At 35.6% G+C, this 18,015-nt stretch overlaps 2 protein-coding genes across 3 annotated transcripts; one reads left to right on the top strand and one right to left on the bottom strand.

Moving 5' to 3' along the window:
- Positions 1-35: 35 nt before the first annotated feature.
- On the bottom strand, positions 36-3,997 carry LOC113672705 (Golgi phosphoprotein 3 homolog sauron). Its single transcript, XM_027189035.2, has 3 exons — positions 3,681-3,997; positions 3,358-3,604; positions 36-2,013 (listed from the first exon to the last, which is right to left on the bottom strand). The coding sequence occupies exons 1-3, from the start codon at positions 3,864-3,866 to the stop codon at positions 1,589-1,591; spliced, it is 858 nt and encodes a 285-aa protein (XP_027044836.1). The 5' UTR covers positions 3,867-3,997; the 3' UTR covers positions 36-1,588.
- Positions 3,998-7,636: 3,639 nt separating this feature from the next.
- On the top strand, positions 7,637-17,766 carry LOC113672681 (uncharacterized). 2 transcript variants are annotated; one of them, XM_027189004.2, is made up of 9 exons: positions 7,637-8,107; positions 10,007-10,163; positions 11,739-11,870; positions 12,375-12,593; positions 14,995-15,098; positions 15,280-15,436; positions 16,077-16,196; positions 16,375-16,425; positions 16,977-17,766. In XM_027189004.2, exons 1-9 carry the CDS (start codon positions 7,974-7,976, stop codon positions 17,178-17,180), a joined length of 1,278 nt encoding a protein of 425 aa, XP_027044805.2. In that variant the 5' UTR covers positions 7,637-7,973; the 3' UTR covers positions 17,181-17,766. The 2 variants fall into 2 exon arrangements, with proteins under 2 accessions (XP_027044805.2, XP_027044807.2); XM_027189006.2 differs by lacking the exon at positions 7,637-8,107 and adding an exon at positions 9,644-9,916.
- Positions 17,767-18,015: the final 249 nt, after the last annotated feature.

Raw genomic sequence — 18,015 nt, forward strand, 5'->3', positions numbered from 1 at the left:
TTTTCTTCTACTGGATAAATCCACAAGGAATAACCTTTAGAAGTCTGGCAAAGACAAAAAGTCTTTAATTTTTTGGCAAGAATTCTACTATAATATTTGGTGTTCTTATCAAGGTAGTACTTGGCTGACTTAAATCCTAAAACACCAATTCAACAGCTTAATAGTTAGGGACAGCTAACAATACTGTACTTATTGATTACGGTCAGCTCTTCTCTAACAGATATCAAAATGACTGAAAACTCTTATGGTTTTCCAAAAACTTCACTAGAACATCAACGGTTTCTTGAAGCATTGATATTTAAGAATGCAAAATGAAAAAGCCATTCTCTGGGTCTTTACATCTGTCAAAAAATCAGTAATGTGAAGGTTTCTATCAAGTTCAAGTCATAATTTCCAGACATAAATATGACAATTCTACAGTGCTCTTCCACAATTTCTGTGGCAGAAGAGAGTTTCTGTAGGGGAAGGAGAATTTTTAGAAGGCAATTGCTTTGTACTCTTATGGATCAAACCTCTTCCAGACATATACACTCCATATTTCATAGCTTTCCCTTTAACAAGCCCATCTGAATCTCCTCTCTGTATTCATATTCTAATAGCAAACTATATGCCAGCTATCTTGAATACCTATCACCAACAGGGTAAAACAGAAATGCTGCTACTCTGTTGCTTGTTAATGATCTCAGGTATAATAATTACAATGTTCCCTTTAAATTATTCCCCACTGGCTTTGAATGTATACAGGAAGAGCTAAATACGATATTACTCAGCTATTTATTAGGTATTAATTAGTATGAACAATGTATTTTTACAATTAATAGTATTAAAAATAACAATACTTCAATCGTGATTGTTCAGCTTATCTATGAAACATTACACAAAGTCCCTGATGTGTATATTTTTTCTGACAAATATCCAAATTAATCATTTAAAACATCCATGAAGTATGCTAGAAGTTCATAATAAACAGAAACAACACAAGACTAAAAACACTCAATTCCTTTCTTAAAATCCATTTCTTTGGCCCCAATTACTGTCCTCAACTGTACCTTCAACTACCTTACATGACTAATCCTAGACCAACAAGAAAGTGTTCATTACTTGTGTGTATATAAGCCCTTTGACAGAGGACACAAAGAGAGCAAACAGCTTTTCATGTTCAAGAGTACTCAGCTTTGGGTAAGCAATTATAATGCAACCCAGCTATCCTACACTAATTTTGAAACAATGAATGAATACCTAAATGAAAGAAAAAAAAGAGAATGGCTTGAGCACATTTCCATGTTCTCTGAGTTGCTTACTTCAAGGAGTTATGCCATAGTTTGTGCCCAATCAAAAGTTTATGCTGAGCATGTACAGGAGATTATCTGGTTTCACCATCCTTGTTCATGATCCATTACTCTTCCCACATAGGTATTTTTCTATTTCATCACACTAATATTTTGTGACTTCTCTGATGCTGAAGGCAATATTGTGTGATGGAGATAATACATTGAAATATCATGGCAGAACTCCTTCAAGCAACAAATGTCTGTGAAAAGTGATTTTATGCACCAGATGAATCCTACCTACATTTACCCACAGTACTTTATTTAATAAATGCAGAAATAACACACCACATGACCTCATTAGCATTTGGTTTCTGTGCTTGTTCTTCTGGTTCAAGATCTAAAAGGTCCTTAACACGTTTCATTGCTAGTTCATAATCATCATCTGACAATGGAGCAAATGCATTCTCCAGAACATCAGAGGAGTGAGCAAGATAGATAAGCGACAAAGTCCTCTTATCCATTCGATGAGGATCATTCACCCATTTTGATAAAACAGCCTCCTGCACTTTGCGTACTACCCTTTGTTTGGAAACAGAATCTACAAGAGGGTGGGTAGTCATGTCAAACAGGAGGAAATTCTGTTTCTCAGTTGTAAGAACACCTTTTTCCACAAGATTCTTTGCAAGACGTTCACGGACATTTCTCAGCTGATATCTAAGCTTCAGAGGGTTCCAAGTCTCACCTGTCAAAGAAAGAACAGTGGAAGGTCTCAAAGGTATTTCCATAAAAATCTCAAATCTAAAACATTTTAGAACTAAAAAACGGCTTCTTGTAAAAAAATATGGATGACCAAGCCATTTTTTCTCTAAAGTAAGTTTTTCAAACTATTCTTTACAAACGAACAAAGTCTATTGTGTGGTACAGAAGCACTCTTTAGCCCAAAATTTATCAAGAGGCTTTGAAAAATGTACCACAGTTTACTTGGCACTTAGCACTGTCTACTGTACAGTCTACATTGTTAAATTGCTACAGCTTTTACTAGTAATATCTAAATACCAATTCTCAGTACTGTCTACTGTACAGTTTGTGTAGCTTTAGCCATGAAAATTTTGTATAAATGAAACAGTTCACCCTTGCTGATCTTTTTCTTTCTTCTCATAAAGATTAAGCTTTGAAGTGTATTGGTGTATTGCCATTGAGCAGAGACATTCTTTTTTTTGTTCACACCTAGGAGTGAGTATAGGAGACTCTCTGGACCCTTAATATCGTTTTATTTCTAGGATAACTATCGTTAGGAAGTTCAAAATTGAACTGGACAACTGCAGCACTTCTGGTTACAAGAAAAAACATTTGAAAAAAGGACAACTTGAAACATAGGGCTTAAGGCGAGATATCTACAAATCTTACACAACTTAGAATTCCACCAAGCATACATTCTTTACCACTACATCGTAGAATAAAAGGGGTACTAATAACACAATTTAAACCATAAAATAAACAAATGGTGGCAACGTTTAACGTGTATGGTACTGTGGTTTCAGACAGAAACAAGCACGCACTAATGTCTTTCTATCGAAAACCTAATTCTGTAGCAATGGCCAAAGTAGCCACAGTTCTATCCCAAAAGTTAAGGTATCCCATGGATAAATCATATTAGAAAACTTACTCCCGGGTGAATATTTGATTATAAACAGCAATATGCTAAATAGTGACACGTTAAAATATCTCCAGGGCCAACAGATCTCATTACCATATGACCTAAAAGAATTCAGCTTTTTTGGAGAAACCTTCCAGGCTTCTACAGGGTTAAAGAGGCCGTGAATCTCAAAACACAACGCCTGACACACAAACCGTAGATCGTCACGGAAAAAAAAAAAAAACAGATAAATTATTTGTCATTGTCATCGCCAGAACACAAACTGAGTTGTTTTACGCGGCTGTGATTATAAAACATACGATAGCTACAGCGTAAGCTCGAAACACAAAGTTAAATGTATTTGAGTTATGGCGAGAAAATCGAACCTCTCTAAGAATATGGCATAAATAATGTGATGGTGTTTCGTTTAATAAACTACAATCGACTTACCACTAAGAAGTTCTATCCAGTTTTGCGCCGTATCAGGCGGATCAGTTTCTTTAATATGTTTCAAGGCCTCGTCCAGCAAAACATCACCCGTTAGATTATCATTCTTGAAAAGAACACGTCTGTTAAGCAAGCTTTTCCGTCGCATTCCCGTTTTCTCGAGTTCAATTCTTCCTCTAAGACCCAGTTCAATCATCATACATCCACGCAAGCCCGAAGAAATACAGTCATTCCAAAACGACGTGTAACCCTAATTGGAGAAGTGAAACTCTCCGTTAACAAAGACCTAAAAAAATTTACACCAAGAACAGTTTTAAAAAGACTACCTCTTTGTCTTTTAGTCCCAACAGAAGCACTTCTTCCATCAGAGTGAGTCTAGTCTCTTTCCTATCACCAGATTCCCCGTCGCTTTCGTAACCTTCGTTTCCTTCGATGTCAGGGTTATCTTCTGGCATTATTCCGCTCGAAGCTGTACTGCGTTGAACTAACTGCCCTGTTCTTCTGGTTGCCATTTTCAACCGAAAAAGAACTAAAAAAGCAGAGACGACGGCCGGTCACGAGAAAAGTACCATTAACTCCTTTCCTGTTTAGCCAATATGGCCGTGTTGACTAGTTTACAATAGTGATAGATCGAAGTGACCTGTGGGTAATAAGCCACACATTCTACCTTCCCACCCGACCCTGTAGTCGACAGCTTTGATTATAATAAATATTCTGCATTTTTCGAGATTCAAAATATCACTAAGACATCCTACCACTTCATCATGTAATTTCTTCATGAGATAAATTATTCGTTGCTTTACAAACTCATTTAGGCTGCATCGTCTCCAGGTTACTTATCTGTGCATGTGTTTTCTGATACAATTTTTAATTTTGGTAGTTCACACTGACGTAGAGATTTTATTTTTAATTGAAAACATTGCTGCCACATCACTACAAACGGACCCCGGGACCTTAAAGCTGATCAAACAATAATGTACAGATCAAGAGCATGCATATAAAGGCCTTCCATTATCAAAAAAAAAAAAGAAAAAAAAAGGCTAATATTATACAAGGTTGATTATTCAGACCTTAACATTCAGATTTATTACAAGTTAATGTTCTGTAGATCGTTATATTAGCATAGCTACACTACGTCATTTCTGCATATCTTTTGTGCATCCCTCAGTGGAAATTAAAGAAAGCCAGTTTAGAAATGGCGTGCCAGAAAAACCTGGATGAAACTTCCACCAATTAGGCAAAAAGGAAAATTAGGTCAATTGAAAAATTGAGCAATATTTAAAATGAAGAGCGGAAATAATGTCATCAAAAAATGTCAGCAAAAATTAATCGATTAACCAGCGAGATCGGAATACTCAGGAAACAATTCAAATATATTCGGGGAACGGGGCTCTTGATTCAAGATATTCGTGTGGCTCTGCACTGTCGATCTTTATATCAAAAAAATATTTCTTCACTTTTAAAGAAATATATAAACTTTATTTTAAAACAACAGCTGCCGTAACACCCGAGGGCTTCGTGAACCGTTTAACGTGTGTTAGTAGGAAAACACATAGGTAAAACACAAATATGTTTTTAGGGCAATGTTTTAAGAATTTTGAGTGTGCCACGGAATTTTATGTCTCAGGACTTTCAGTTTCATTTACATGGTGACATATCTCTTTCCTTTATGGTTCGATATAATATTTTTCTTGAGTAATCACCTAAATTATTCAATTCTCAATTGGACCAGTGTTTGATAACGGCCCTTGAGCCCAGTTATTTTAAAAATTCTAACAAAACAGAAATCAACCCACTTACTCGAGGCAATTCTTCTTAATTTGAGGGAAACTTCAACAAAGGAGAAAGATTCAATGCATGTAAATATAAACAGTTGTATATTTGAGAGCCTTACAGAAGTCGTCTTGATAGGCATGTTGAAAAGATGTGGAATAAGATCAATGAAAGCAATTTACTGCTCTATTTGCCTAGGAAGTTTGCAGTGGAGTAAGTTTTAATTCGGTTGCTTAGGTAATTTTTACCATTTTTTTTTCTCGCATCTGGGGACGTTTTCAGTGTTAAAAAAATTTAAATGAACGCGTAACGACTCAAGGTACGAGTGTTTTCAATACGACCACGACATCCGGGAACAATCACAAGATATTGTTCTTGCCACTCAAACATAAAGTTCAAATCTCCTTCCCCTGTGTAATATCCTCTATATTTTCGTCCCTCAAATATATCAGTCATTTCTGACGATTACAACGCACTCCTTTTTCTTACACATTCTTGAAAAACAAAAACAAAAATTTTCTTTCTCTTTATTCTTCTTTTTTTCGACGATTTTCGATATATTTTTTAATTGTGTCAGCCTCTAACTTGGACCCGGAATTATCCACTTTAGTAAGCATTAGTGTACGTGACTAAAAACACAGTTGAAGTGGAACAAGTCTTCTGATTAATTAGGAGAAGACATCAATTATCTTTCTCACGCGATTCTGTGCGTGATCCTGTTATGAAAAATGAGCAGAGTAAAAGGGGTCTAAGGAATGATCGTGGGGGGAGGGGAAGGGGGATGAGGAGGAGGCCGATGCTATTTTCCCCTACGGTTCGAAGTGCTCTGAGATAAATTGCAAAGGGGGCAAGAATATAATTTCCAAGGCGTCTAAGGTATGACTGTGGGGGGAGGGGAGGCGATGCTATTTTTACCTACGGTTCGAACCTCCCCAAAATATATTGCAAAGTGAAGAAGAATATAGTTTCCATTCTCTATATTAAAGGCTTAGAGACATGGTTAAGATATGATGATTTATACGTGATATGATACGCTGAATTATACACCGATGCCTCTTAATTGGTTCTTACCAGGAGCCCATTACTTTAACTTTGATCTATTGGAGGTCAAACGCATAGATGGCGTCTTTATTAACTACATTTTGTTTTTTTACCTTCTAAGACAAATAGATTCCATGTTTCCGTAACGTAATAGACTACAGATGACGTCTAAATGCAATAAATACATTACTGACACACTTAGCTGCGCCTCGTGTGCCACGTTTCGGTTCTTAACTCAGTTTGACGTCATCTGTGATCTATCACTGAACAGACGCACAGCAACGTGGAATCCATTTTTAAGTGGTGTGAGTGGCTGGCTGATGCCTGTGCGTCCTGTATGCATTTTCGAGCTACCGTTGCATGGTTGCATCAGTAAGTAGCGCCCTGACTCGATTGCAATGAAGAAAGGGCTGGAACAAGGTGCCAACACTATAGCAATCTGTTAGAAATACAGAACTCTGTGTCCGTGCTCAAATCAATGCAAAGACGGTTTGAATAGAAATAAGGGCAGAGATGAATAGTTGAATGTTTGAGGTTTGACGGTGTTAAGGTTCATAAGCTACGGTGTTACAAATGCTTTTCTTTCATCTCGATAATTTTTTTTACTCACAATTTCTGGCTCATTTCAGCTTGCCTCTATTTTGCTCTTTTTTCAACTGTTTCTTGGTATCTTGGCTGCTTGAGTCCATGACCGTTTCGACTTGTTCTTCGCTAGACAGTTTCTTGACGGTTAGCCGAAGTTTGCGAAAACTCTGTGAAAATTACTCCGCAGGTCAATATCCATAACTTTTTAAAACTATCTTTCATAGTTCCTTTTTTTTTAGTGGTCGGCATATTTTCAAGAAGTATCTGCTGTTACCTTCGGAATTACTTCCCAAGACTATTACAGGAAACACCTTGCCACCTGAGTCCATCCTGGAAACCAGCAGACCATTAAGCCGAGTAAATAAATCACACGAAGGATTTGACCCAGACTTTGTAGTCCTTTGACTATGCACGAGAGAGATCTGAAACGGTTTGGGTCCCTTTAACATTTTCTACCCTCAACGGATGTTGATACGGCATCAGTATTGCACACTGAAAAACTTTAGCAGAAAACTGAAGCAGTTTTTCTCATTTTTTGTGACTAATGTTTTTTATCATGAGCAACAAAACACGGAAGACAAAGTTTCTGCGGGGCTTTTGACCAGCGGGTAGTCGCTTAGGAAATTCCAAGGCCATTACCTAGCTTCCTTCCAGGCTTAGAGAAAAACAAAATTAGAAATTAACAGAAAATTATGCCCTGACGCAATAATCTGTAAAAATGCGTGTTATCTGTATCACTAAACACGTCGGCAGATGAAAGCTTTCGAGCATGCAAACCTGAACTGCTTCGTCTAGGGGTTGTTTTCTGATATTGAAAGAGTTGTTGATAAGTCTTTTTGTGTTATGGTAATTAAACGAATGAATTGCGAAATCTCTTTTATTCATCTAACAAAAGAATTCCAGCAGCTCAATGACCCTTCCGTTTCATGCACTCTTTAACGCACGTCTGAGTTGTTTATATGCTTAACAGAGAGCTAAGTGAGTTATAATGATAGGTATGTCGCTTGACAACGCTTGAAAAATTTGAGAAAAGTTACCCGAAACTTTTTCAACTCCTCAACAACAGCATTAGCTGACTCAAGCTCACAAGAGTATCATTTACTCTCATTAGAGATTGATTGACAAAAATTTCAGTTTAAGGAAACAAATACAAAAAGTCTGTTTGCTTTGAACGCCGTCAATAATCTGAATTACACAAAAAAGCCGGCCAAAACGTCAAAATGTTTAAACAAGTTCGCTCGCGTTTGAGTCTTTCGCACAAGGAGCCGTTGGAAATCGTGTTCGACCCTCCCAGCCAATTCACGGATTTGAATGGGGCAGCCATGGACTTCCAGCACAATCTTCCAAGACCAGAGTAAGAACTAGATAAGTTTTTGTCCTGTTTGGTGGGATTACCCACTAAATTTTGGTATTTTACGACGAGTTCCAGCAGTTTTTGTTTGCTTTTTTGGCACCGGTCAGTTAAATTCACATACTTGCAAACTTGCACCTTTCTATCGACGGTGAAATGTTTCTGTATACATGGTTGAGGTCACGTCTTTACGATTTGTTTTGGTTAAACAGGCTGCTTTATCGCAGAACTGTTATTTTGCTGAACAGAAAAGATTGGGGTTGAGCCAAATTGATTTCCATTTTAAATTGCACACAGACGCTCAACTCAAAGTTTTTCTATTTGTTTAAATTACCAATTTTGCATAATGTTCAGTCATAAAAATGAAGCACTCCATACTTTCTCAACCGCTTGGTTGACTGGCAACACAACTAGTTTAGCCTTAGAATTGTGCAAGTGTACTGTTTTTGAGTTAGGTTGGGTACTTGCAGTTTCTGCGAACTCCAGTCACAACTCAAAATAGCTTTGTTTTTAAAATATAGCTTTAAACATGCAGCGGTTGAGATCGCATTACTTAATTCGTAGAGATACCGATCTGAATATTATATTAGATAAGTATAATTGATCCTCAGATAAATACGGATTGATTAGAGAACGATTAAAATGATTATAAATTCAAAAGAATTCCGTACGGATTGCCGCCTTCAAATAAGTTCTCAGCTCTACCATTAATCAGCTCAACTCGATTGATAATTCAAGAATTTTCTTCAATTTTCAGTCGAAGGTACGCTTCAAATTCGAAAAGCACAATTCTCCTAGTTATAGACTAGCTCAAAAGGAGAAACACTGGTCTTCTGGTCACAGATATTAGCTCAGAGTTTTGTATAATGACATCTACAACTCGAGTTGAATGACGTAAAATTATTAAGTGTTTTCAGCGCTGGAGGTCACAATAGTAGCGTAAAGATTAAATTATCTCTCTCAGTGCCTTTGCAATATTTGCGTGTTGCCATTAAGGTTGTCAAAAATATCACAGTAGATAAATATACTGTCGAAACCAAAAAAATCTTGGCTACGTTATATAAAACTAAATCGGGAATTTTATCATTTTTAAAAAATCATTTTCTATTCTCGTCTATTTTCAATGGTCATAAGTTTTATCAGTCTGTAAACTTACAGATCATTGTTTTTTTAGACTCTTTATTTCCTTTCTATAGTGTTTTCCTGACAGACATTGATTGAAAAATGTTGAAACTAATTCCAATATATATCAACGAGTAATTTCCTTCCCTCGTGTGAATTTCGAAAAAATCATATTTTATGACCAAGAGCTGCCAAAAAAGAGAGGAAAGCACTCATTTTTATTAGGAATAACTCTGTCATTTTTCACGTGTGAGGCTATTTTTTATCTCTGACTTGTTGTCGGTCTTCTTACAAAGCTTTTGTGTTTTGTTCCTTTGCTTGCACACAATATAAATAATATAAAATTTGGCTGCAAAGTTGGAAAAATAAATATTATCACAGGTTAAATCTTTTGCATTTGTAATAAAAAAAATTTTCGCTTTCATGAGAAAAATTAAAAGCAGGGAGTTTAGAAGTTAGTTAAATTTGCATATTTTCTTTTTGATTTTGCTAAGTTGATGTCCTTTTCCTAAAATATTTCGAAACTCCTAAATTTGTAAACATCCGTTAAAGTGGAATCCAAGTTGCTGGCGCGGTTACTTAGACACAGAGTGTGAATAAGATCAGTTGACATGAATATGAAGAACATCTTGCAGTAAACTGAGCTTCGATAGGATATTGCCGCGAGAAAATAGCTTATTTATCCATGGGGTAAACTGGTCCTTTTTTTTAACTTCAGAAAGTGGTCATAATTTAAACGGGAGTATATTTTGATTTCGTATCGATGTATTTCCTCTACAGGGAGCAACCGGTATTTTCGACACGGGCCCATGTATTCCAGATTGATCCTGCAACGAAAAAGAGCTGGCTACCGTGTTCCAAGCAGGCGGTAACTGTATCATTTTACTATGATCCTAACCAAGGAACACACCGAATCATTTCTGTTGATGGCGCGAAGGTGAGAAAATAGCGTTTCTCGCGAGATAGGTCGCCTTGTGTTTATCAAGTGAATCTTTATTTATTCGCTATTCTTAGAAACAACTGCGTTGTGATATCTTGTTAATCCCAGTCATTTCTTGTTCACTAATCATGGACAATTATTGCTGGAGACTGTTTGGTGCGAAGTTTTCACAAAGGAAGTTTCTTTGGTTGAAGTTTTGTTGTATTTTCCTGTTATGAAGGAAGTCAGTTTAGTCGCTTCGAACAATATGGCAACTAGCCAGAACTGAAGTGTCCCACAATTAATTGTCTCCCGACTGAAACTATATATTTTCAGAAAAAATACAGAAGTTTTGATTGCTAGACAACAAGCGCTTTGGAGTAGCTTTTTGAAGTTGTAATCTTGTAAATTTAGTGTAATCACTCGAAAAGGAAATAAATTTTATGCATACCTGAAGTGCAGCAAATGTAATGCGTAACAAGAAGCCTTGTCAAAGGCCAGTTTGTTTTTTTTTGCCTATTTTGCATGTAGACGTCGTGTGTCTATGAATTAATGCTTGCATAAATTTTTCTCTCATTTCTCCGTTTGAGAAAACAGCGTAATTAAAAATTGGGAGTTAAGGTAATTTTTCAACTCATTTGAAGCCTTGATGATGAATGGAACAATAAAATTCGGCATGTAAACATTTTATTACGTTACGGTTTCACGATTTTGAATTGAAAATTTTTAAAAAACGGAAACGAAAAGTTGAGCTCATTGCTTTAAAATTAATTGTGCGTTAGGCTTCATTTTGTTTCCACTAATTTACTTCACAATGGACTTTTTGGTTATTTTTAATGTATGTACGTATTGATGTTACAAGGTACAACGTTCCGTGTGAACTCAAATTTGTAAATTAATGTTTGACGAGGATAACGATGAAGCCAGTTATTTGTAAATTGTCATCGTTTTTGCACTTTTATGATGTTAACAAAATTGAAGTCAAATATGTTTTCAACTATGAATGTGTGAATACTGTATTGATTGAGCTGCTTTTGGTCATAATTGGAAACTGGAAACTGAATCAAACTGTCTCCTTTGAAGTAATGATTTATTTGGTATTTTTTCGTGTGGTAGTTGTATGATGAAATTTACTCACATGACACTCCAAATAGCATAACCTGAGGGCTCATTTGAAAATGTTTGTGTGTCATGACAACCTGGCTAGATTTAGTTTCAATGGATATTTTTATACATATCTTCAAGTAAAAACAAACAAGGAAGATTTCCACCTCCTCAACCCATAGGACACAAATACATGATAGGCCCCCCTCCCAAACCTCACAGGTGTTATGATCCTAATTTAAGCACCTTTAACTACCTTATTATATATTTTTTTCCAAATGCTCAAACTGATGAATTTCTTGAAGAAAGGTTATGTGTCATGTCCTAACCCATCAAAGGCAAATTTTATCAAATGTTCCTTCCTGGTGAGAGAATTCAGGGAGATTTTATAGGAAAGTAGATTTGTATGTGACATAGAGTATCAATATTCTGTTTCAGGTTTACTTTGGTGTGCCAAAATAATAAAAGGTTTTTGTTATTCCTTTTCAGGCAATTATTAACAGTACTGTATTAGCAAACATGACATTTACTAAGACGTCACAGAAGTTTGGTCAGTGGTCAGATCCCAGGGCAAACACTGTGTTTGGGTTAGGATTTCCATCAGAAGCTGAACTCAATAAGGTTAGGAAACTAAGCCTGCTCCCCAATTTTTTTTGCATTAGATTTCCAAGTAAAAGCCATAGTGTAATTTACTATATTATGTGTTTAAGTTGTCACAACTGCCACTTTGGAAGGTCAACTCGGCATACAATACCGCAGAAGTTCTGAATCTTATTCTGGTTTCTTTAGCAAGAAGTGGCTTGGAATAAAGCTATTACTTCTGTGCAGGATGGTATTTTATTGCAGTCAGTTTTCTTTCTTCTCATCTCTTTTACTCTTGACAACATGCAGTGATTGTAAGGAGAAATTTCTTAGTGATCACTCCTAGGAGTGAAAAGTCCTGTGTTGGAACCATGGGGGTACCAAGTCATTCAACAAACTGAATGAAGTCAGGCATGAAAGTTTAAACTCTGACTATAGATTGCCCAATCCTGCTTTGAAGCAAAGGGCTGTAATACTGTTCATTAAAGCTTTCAGCTGCAGCTCTCATATTAAGTCTTAACTTTTACCTCTTGTAACAATTAGTTTGCAGAGAAGTTTAAAGAAGCTAAGGGTGGCACAAAAACAGTTGTGAGCAACAACAGTGGAAACTCCAATTCTCCTGCAGCACCTGTTAACACCGTTACTACTAATGGCACTTCAAGTGGATCAGTAAATGGAACAACTGAGTCCCCTCACAGTACACCTGGTGCTGGTCACAAATCTCCATCACTAAAAAGTAACTCATCTGCGAGCAGTGGTGAGGTAGGTACATATATTTTTGTGTTAGAAGAGGCAGCAAAGCAGGATCTTGAACCCATTTCACATCCAAATTTTTGGAACATTCACACATCACATCTACTTTAAATAGTATTTTGTGCATCACAAATTAAAAAAAAAAAACCATAAATCTCTCTTTACCCTGCTTTTCTGTAAAATTTATATGCAATGTATTATTTTTAGGCATAATTCACATTGTTTGTAAACCAATTGCCTCCTTGCTAGGTGGTCACTGTAACTTAAAAATTGCCCTTCAATTTAATTTTTTGGATAATATTTTTATCAGAAAGCTTCTGTTTGTAATATATTTATCATTCGTGCTAAATAGTGATCAGATAATCTGGCAAAGATATGTGGGGTTACAGAAACTTTTAACCAAAGAGAATTCCAAATTCACTCCTTTTCCTTTTGTTAAGTTTGTCATGAACTCATTGCCAAATTTGTATTAAGGGTCCTGAAATTTGATAATAGCAATTTTTCTTTGATGTGCCATTATTTGAAAACTGATTTAAATGATACTTAAATAATGGAAAAATGAGATTAATTTCTGATCAGCAGTATTTAAATCACCTAGGCTTCTTTCGTGACTTTCAGGTTATGTCTAGAAACACTGGTATGTTAATCTGCTTTAAATTGTATGCTTTCTGTAAGAAGTTGGCCATTGTATGCACAGCTTGAATCAAATTTTGGGCACTAGGATTGAATTGTTTTTGAGTGCTTGAAGAATTGAGAATTCCAGAGTTTTAAAAGGGGATTCCATCATTGTTAAAATTTGAATGTTAATATATTTTAAGATGTAATGATTTATTCAATTTTATGTGCTATTCTGATGTGATCTCTTTGTTTTTTAACCTGGAGGGCTTGTTTGTGTTTTTTAAAAGGTTCTTACCTGTTTTAGATGTTAAAGAACTTTCTTTATCTTGCAAATGCAGGTTGATGGTTGCTTACAAATATAGAATTTTTGAACATTTCTTTTGAGGGAGCTGAATCCTTTTCAATCAGAGATTTACTTTATCATCCAATGAATCAAATATTGGCCAGATTAAAAGTCATGGTTGAATGACTGTTTTCTTAATTAACATCAAAGTGCTGATGAAAACCACTAAACAGAAGATCTGAAAGCTGTTTGCATTTAAGTGTGATTCTTCAAAGCATTTTGACTACTATAACGTTTTATGAATTATTAACCTGTCATTGTTTTGACATATTTTTGTTAGAATAACAACCATATTTTTACAATAAAGTTTACCTACTTGGACTCCAAGCTAATATCAAGTGCAAAACTTTGCTTACCCCCCTCAGTTGTAACAATAAAACCAGGGACTATTTTCACTTAAAAATACAATGTGGCAAATTTTTGCTAATAAATTACTTGAGTCTTTAGCATGATTTCACTGCATATGTTTTAAAAAGGTCATGAGAGATTATAATAATTTTAAAAAGACAAATTTAAGCTTATTATTGATCGAGTCACGATTGTTGTGGGTAACACTTCTGTGCTAAACTTTAAGGGTTTATAAGCTGTATGTTAAAACTGTTGGTTTATACACCTTTGTATATGTTCTGATATCAATATTGTGTAAGTAACAGCAGGCCAGTAATTGTTGTCATTTTTGACAGATGACTGGTTATAATGGGTGATTTAACAAAAGGCTTTGTATGGATCCTTTGCAAGACTACTAAAAATAATAAAAAATTTCTGTAGCTATATCATCATGCAAGCCACACATCTTAAATACGAGTTTTTTTCTGAATCACCTCAACTTACTTAATGGCATCTGTTCAATTGAGAAAGAACAAAATGGAAAAGTTTGTGAAAAGAAAAGTATCTTTGCCAGCATCATTGAAACTGAATATTCCTGTAAAGGTACATTTACAAATTCTAAATTAAGTTCCTCACTTTTTGAATACACCAAGCAGGATGCATGACTGTGCAAATTTTGGTTGTTTTCATGAAAGATACATTGAAGCCATTTGAGTGAGGCCTAGTTTGTATTTATTACTGAAAGTTTTGTCAAAGGATTCCTTTTCTATTCATTTTGATGTATAGTCAATTTTTGGTTGGAGGTGCATGTCAAAGTGCTTGCTAAATTTTGCCAGAAGTTTACAGAGGTCTAACTTTCTTTGAAAGTGGATATGTTACTTATTTAGTCACGTTTTCAAGTTTGTTCTGTTTGTGCCCAGAAATGATCTAAGTACACCATATAAAATAAGTTCTTATGTATACATGTAGCTGTATCTTGCTTCCTGTAAAGTTGAAAACAAAACTTTCCCTTGCTAGATATGATAAGTTGTTCATTGTGGCCAGGTAAACTTGTAAGCAATGACACAGCATTCTTGTCCAGCTGAGTTGATTTAGATGATCTTAAACGTTTTTACATTTTAGGATGAATCAAAAGAATCATCTGGGATCAGTCATAAACTGATTGGAAATACCGAATCTCAATTGAAATATGAAAATGATAGATTGAAGATGGCCCTTGCTCAGAGGTAGGTGAAATGCAGTGTAGCATGAAAACTGAACAGTAAAAATTTATAAATTTTGGTCACCATCAAACTTCAAAACTTTGATCAAGTAAAACAAACAACCTTTTTATGCAACACATTTATTGCTCTGATGGAGGAGTCTGGTTGTCTGTGTATGAATCTAACTCCACAAATATTACTGCAGTTCAACCAATGCTAAAAAATGGGAGACAGAGCTGACAACATTGAAGAATAACAATGCAAGGTTAACAGCAGCACTTCAGGAAAGCACAACTAATGTTGAAGAGTGGAAAAAGCAGCTGAATGCCTACAAGGAAGAAAATGGTAAACTCAGGAAAAAGGTGAGCTATTTAAAATATGTTAAGAACATTTTAAGTTTTCACGTTATCAATTTTTTCTGACAAAACTTTGTGGTCACAAATATGGTTTGGGCCGGAATCAGAGTCATTTTAGCCTGAGCTGCAAGGTGATCCAGAGAAGAGCCCAAGAAGAGTGTAAACTGCATTACTACTATAATTATCACTTGAGAGGGCTTCAAGGAAATAAGAACTGAAAAAAAATGACAACAAAACAGTCTGAACAATGATGCCCATGCATGCAAGGGGGCTAAAATTAATTTTAGTCAGCCAAAATCTATATTTTAGCCTATAAAATGCTCCACTGACCAGCAAAGTGATAACAATGTCTGTTTTATGTCTCAGGTTTCAGCATCATCTATCTTGGACTTAAATGTACAGTTTAGTCCTAAGTGATTTACCAAGTATCAGAGTTGTTTCTATTGTTGTTTTTTTATAAAATAGAAAGAAATTTTAATTTAAGTTTTATTATTATTAATTATTAACTAATATAGTGCAGATATCACTATTGAGGTATTTTTATCAGTATATTTTCCATATTCTCACAAGAAAACTTATATAACTTGATGTCTGATAGCTGAGACATTTTTAAGTGCTAGCTCACATGTATTTCCTTTTTTGAAAGGTCCATGAATTAGAATCTTCTGACCAAGTAAGTGAGAAATATAATTCCCTGACACAAGAGAAACTCACCCTGGATGGCCGTGTGATTCAACTTGAGAGCATGATCAGACAGAAGGACGAGGTGAGAGAAGCAAAAAGCTGCATGTTGTCAGAATACAGCATGCTGCCTGTTTACTCAAGCATGGTTATCCAGATGTAGTACAATGAAGCATGTTCTGTTTCTGTCAAACCTAACCGTGAAGTGACCTTTTGCAGTTCAACAAGGCTATTTATACCAATTTTGTTTCTTTACTCTGCAGGAAATCACCTCTCTGAGACAAGCAAATGCAGAACTCACAAACCAGAACCAGGTTGGTTATGAAATCAATGAAATGGACTACTCCCTGGAAGGAATGATGTGTAGCATGTGATGAGCTACTCCCACCTTAATCCTCAATCAGCTTATGGCTCAACCTCCTCACACACTTTTCTTCCATCTGAGACGTTTCATTTTCAATCTTAACTTTAACGCCAGCATGTTTATTCTCCACTCTGTTCTTCATCCTTTTCCAATGGCACTGAAAATTAGAATTTTGTGAGAGATCAAGAGCTTTTCAAGTTTGCGACCATTTCCTAACAATTCTGATGAGCCTTATGTTCAATTTAGTAGTGATAACTTGGAGAGAAATTAGATACTAGTCATCCTTAGGGGTGAAGGTGACCCAAACAGGGGGCTAATTGCAAGCTATTAGTGGCAGAGTATCCCAGCTATATGTTCAGTAGCAAGTAGATTTCATTGTTCCACGTGGCAATTGGAAGCTGGGGCAGTTGCACACCAGGAGGCCTCCAAAATTGAATCCTTATATTTCATCTTTGAGTCAAGAGCATTCATTTCTAAATAACTAGTTTTTTTCTCTTTTAGACATTGCAGCTTGATATTGAAAGACTGCAGTTAAAAACAGCAGAGATGAGCTCACGCTTGAATGAGACAGCTTTGAATGAAACACGTGTAAAAGAGCTAACTGAGTTGCAGCAAGAGCTTGCTTACAAAGCTGAGGAGATTAATGCTCTCAGCACACGACTTGCAGCAAGCCTGGAGATGACACCTCCTTTAGCAGAAAGTTGAATTGTAATTGAGTGAATTTCTAGCTTTTTACAGCTTTAGCTTTCAGCTGCTAAATAGCAAAATAATTTATTTATAGAATAATAATAATCAAATGATCAGTAGGTGATCAGCTCTTTAAATTGCTGGAGTGTGGCATATAACTTTAGTTAACCTGGAATTCTCATTTAACAGCTGTACCACACAGTAGTGGTTGATTCCTGTTATACAAGGTTTCATTATGAAGTAAAATGTTCACTATTGTGTGAGGTTTCAGTAGTTAAGTAATTTCGAAGCTGTTATCTGGAGTATTTAGATGTTATACTCAACACAAAGATTTAAAAGATGCTTCAAAATAGCAGTAGAACCTTTTCTTTTTTGTAATCAATTTTTTGAGAGGTAAAAATTTTTTTTTTTTGAATTGAATTGTATTAATGTACAAATCTGTGTATATTGATACTGTAAGTAACAATAGTACATCACCTAATGGTGACATTTAAACCAGTGTGTGATTTCATTAGGGTCAAATTTTTTACTAAAATTATGACAAGAGAGAACTTGTAAAAAAAAAGTCATCTGAGTACTTCAAATAAAATTCAGTAGTGGGTAACTGATGGAGATACTTACCTTTACAGCTTTACACCATTACCTAAAGTAAACAGTATCAATGAAAATTGCACTGCTCCTTGCCTTTACATGGGTTATTATTACGTAGAATTACAGGGCTAGGGTCCTAGGGGCCAATGGAAAGAAAAACAAAAAGGGTGGATGAGAGAGCCCCCAAAAAACAACTGCTGCAAACTGCAGCAAATGCAGAGTAGTAGAATAAATCTGAAGCTGAGCCTGTTGCCATGAACCT

The sequence above is a fragment of the Pocillopora damicornis genome, chromosome 4 (assembly GCF_964200805.1).
Source record: "Pocillopora damicornis chromosome 4, jaPocDami1.2, whole genome shotgun sequence".
In the NCBI taxonomy this organism is placed as follows: domain Eukaryota; kingdom Metazoa; phylum Cnidaria; class Anthozoa; order Scleractinia; family Pocilloporidae; genus Pocillopora; species Pocillopora damicornis.

Bases quoted from the DNA above. Each gene is read 5' to 3' on its own strand.
- LOC113672705 (XM_027189035.2), bottom strand. From the start codon at position 3,866: ATGGCAACCAGAAGAACAGGGCAGTTAGTTCAACGCAGTACAGCTTCG. The intron at 3,605-3,680 runs GTAGTCTTTTTA...TTCTCCAATTAG, and splicing joins TGGGACTAAAAGACAAAGAG to GGTTACACGTCGTTTTGGAA. The intron at 2,014-3,357 runs GTAAGTCGATTG...TTTCTTTGACAG, and splicing joins CTGGATAGAACTTCTTAGTG to GTGAGACTTGGAACCCTCTG.
- LOC113672681 (XM_027189004.2), top strand. From the start codon at position 7,974: ATGTTTAAACAAGTTCGCTCGCGTTTGAGTCTTTCGCACAAGGAGCCG. The intron at 8,108-10,006 runs GTAAGAACTAGA...TTTCCTCTACAG, and splicing joins CACAATCTTCCAAGACCAGA to GGAGCAACCGGTATTTTCGA. The intron at 10,164-11,738 runs GTGAGAAAATAG...ATTCCTTTTCAG, and splicing joins TTTCTGTTGATGGCGCGAAG to GCAATTATTAACAGTACTGT.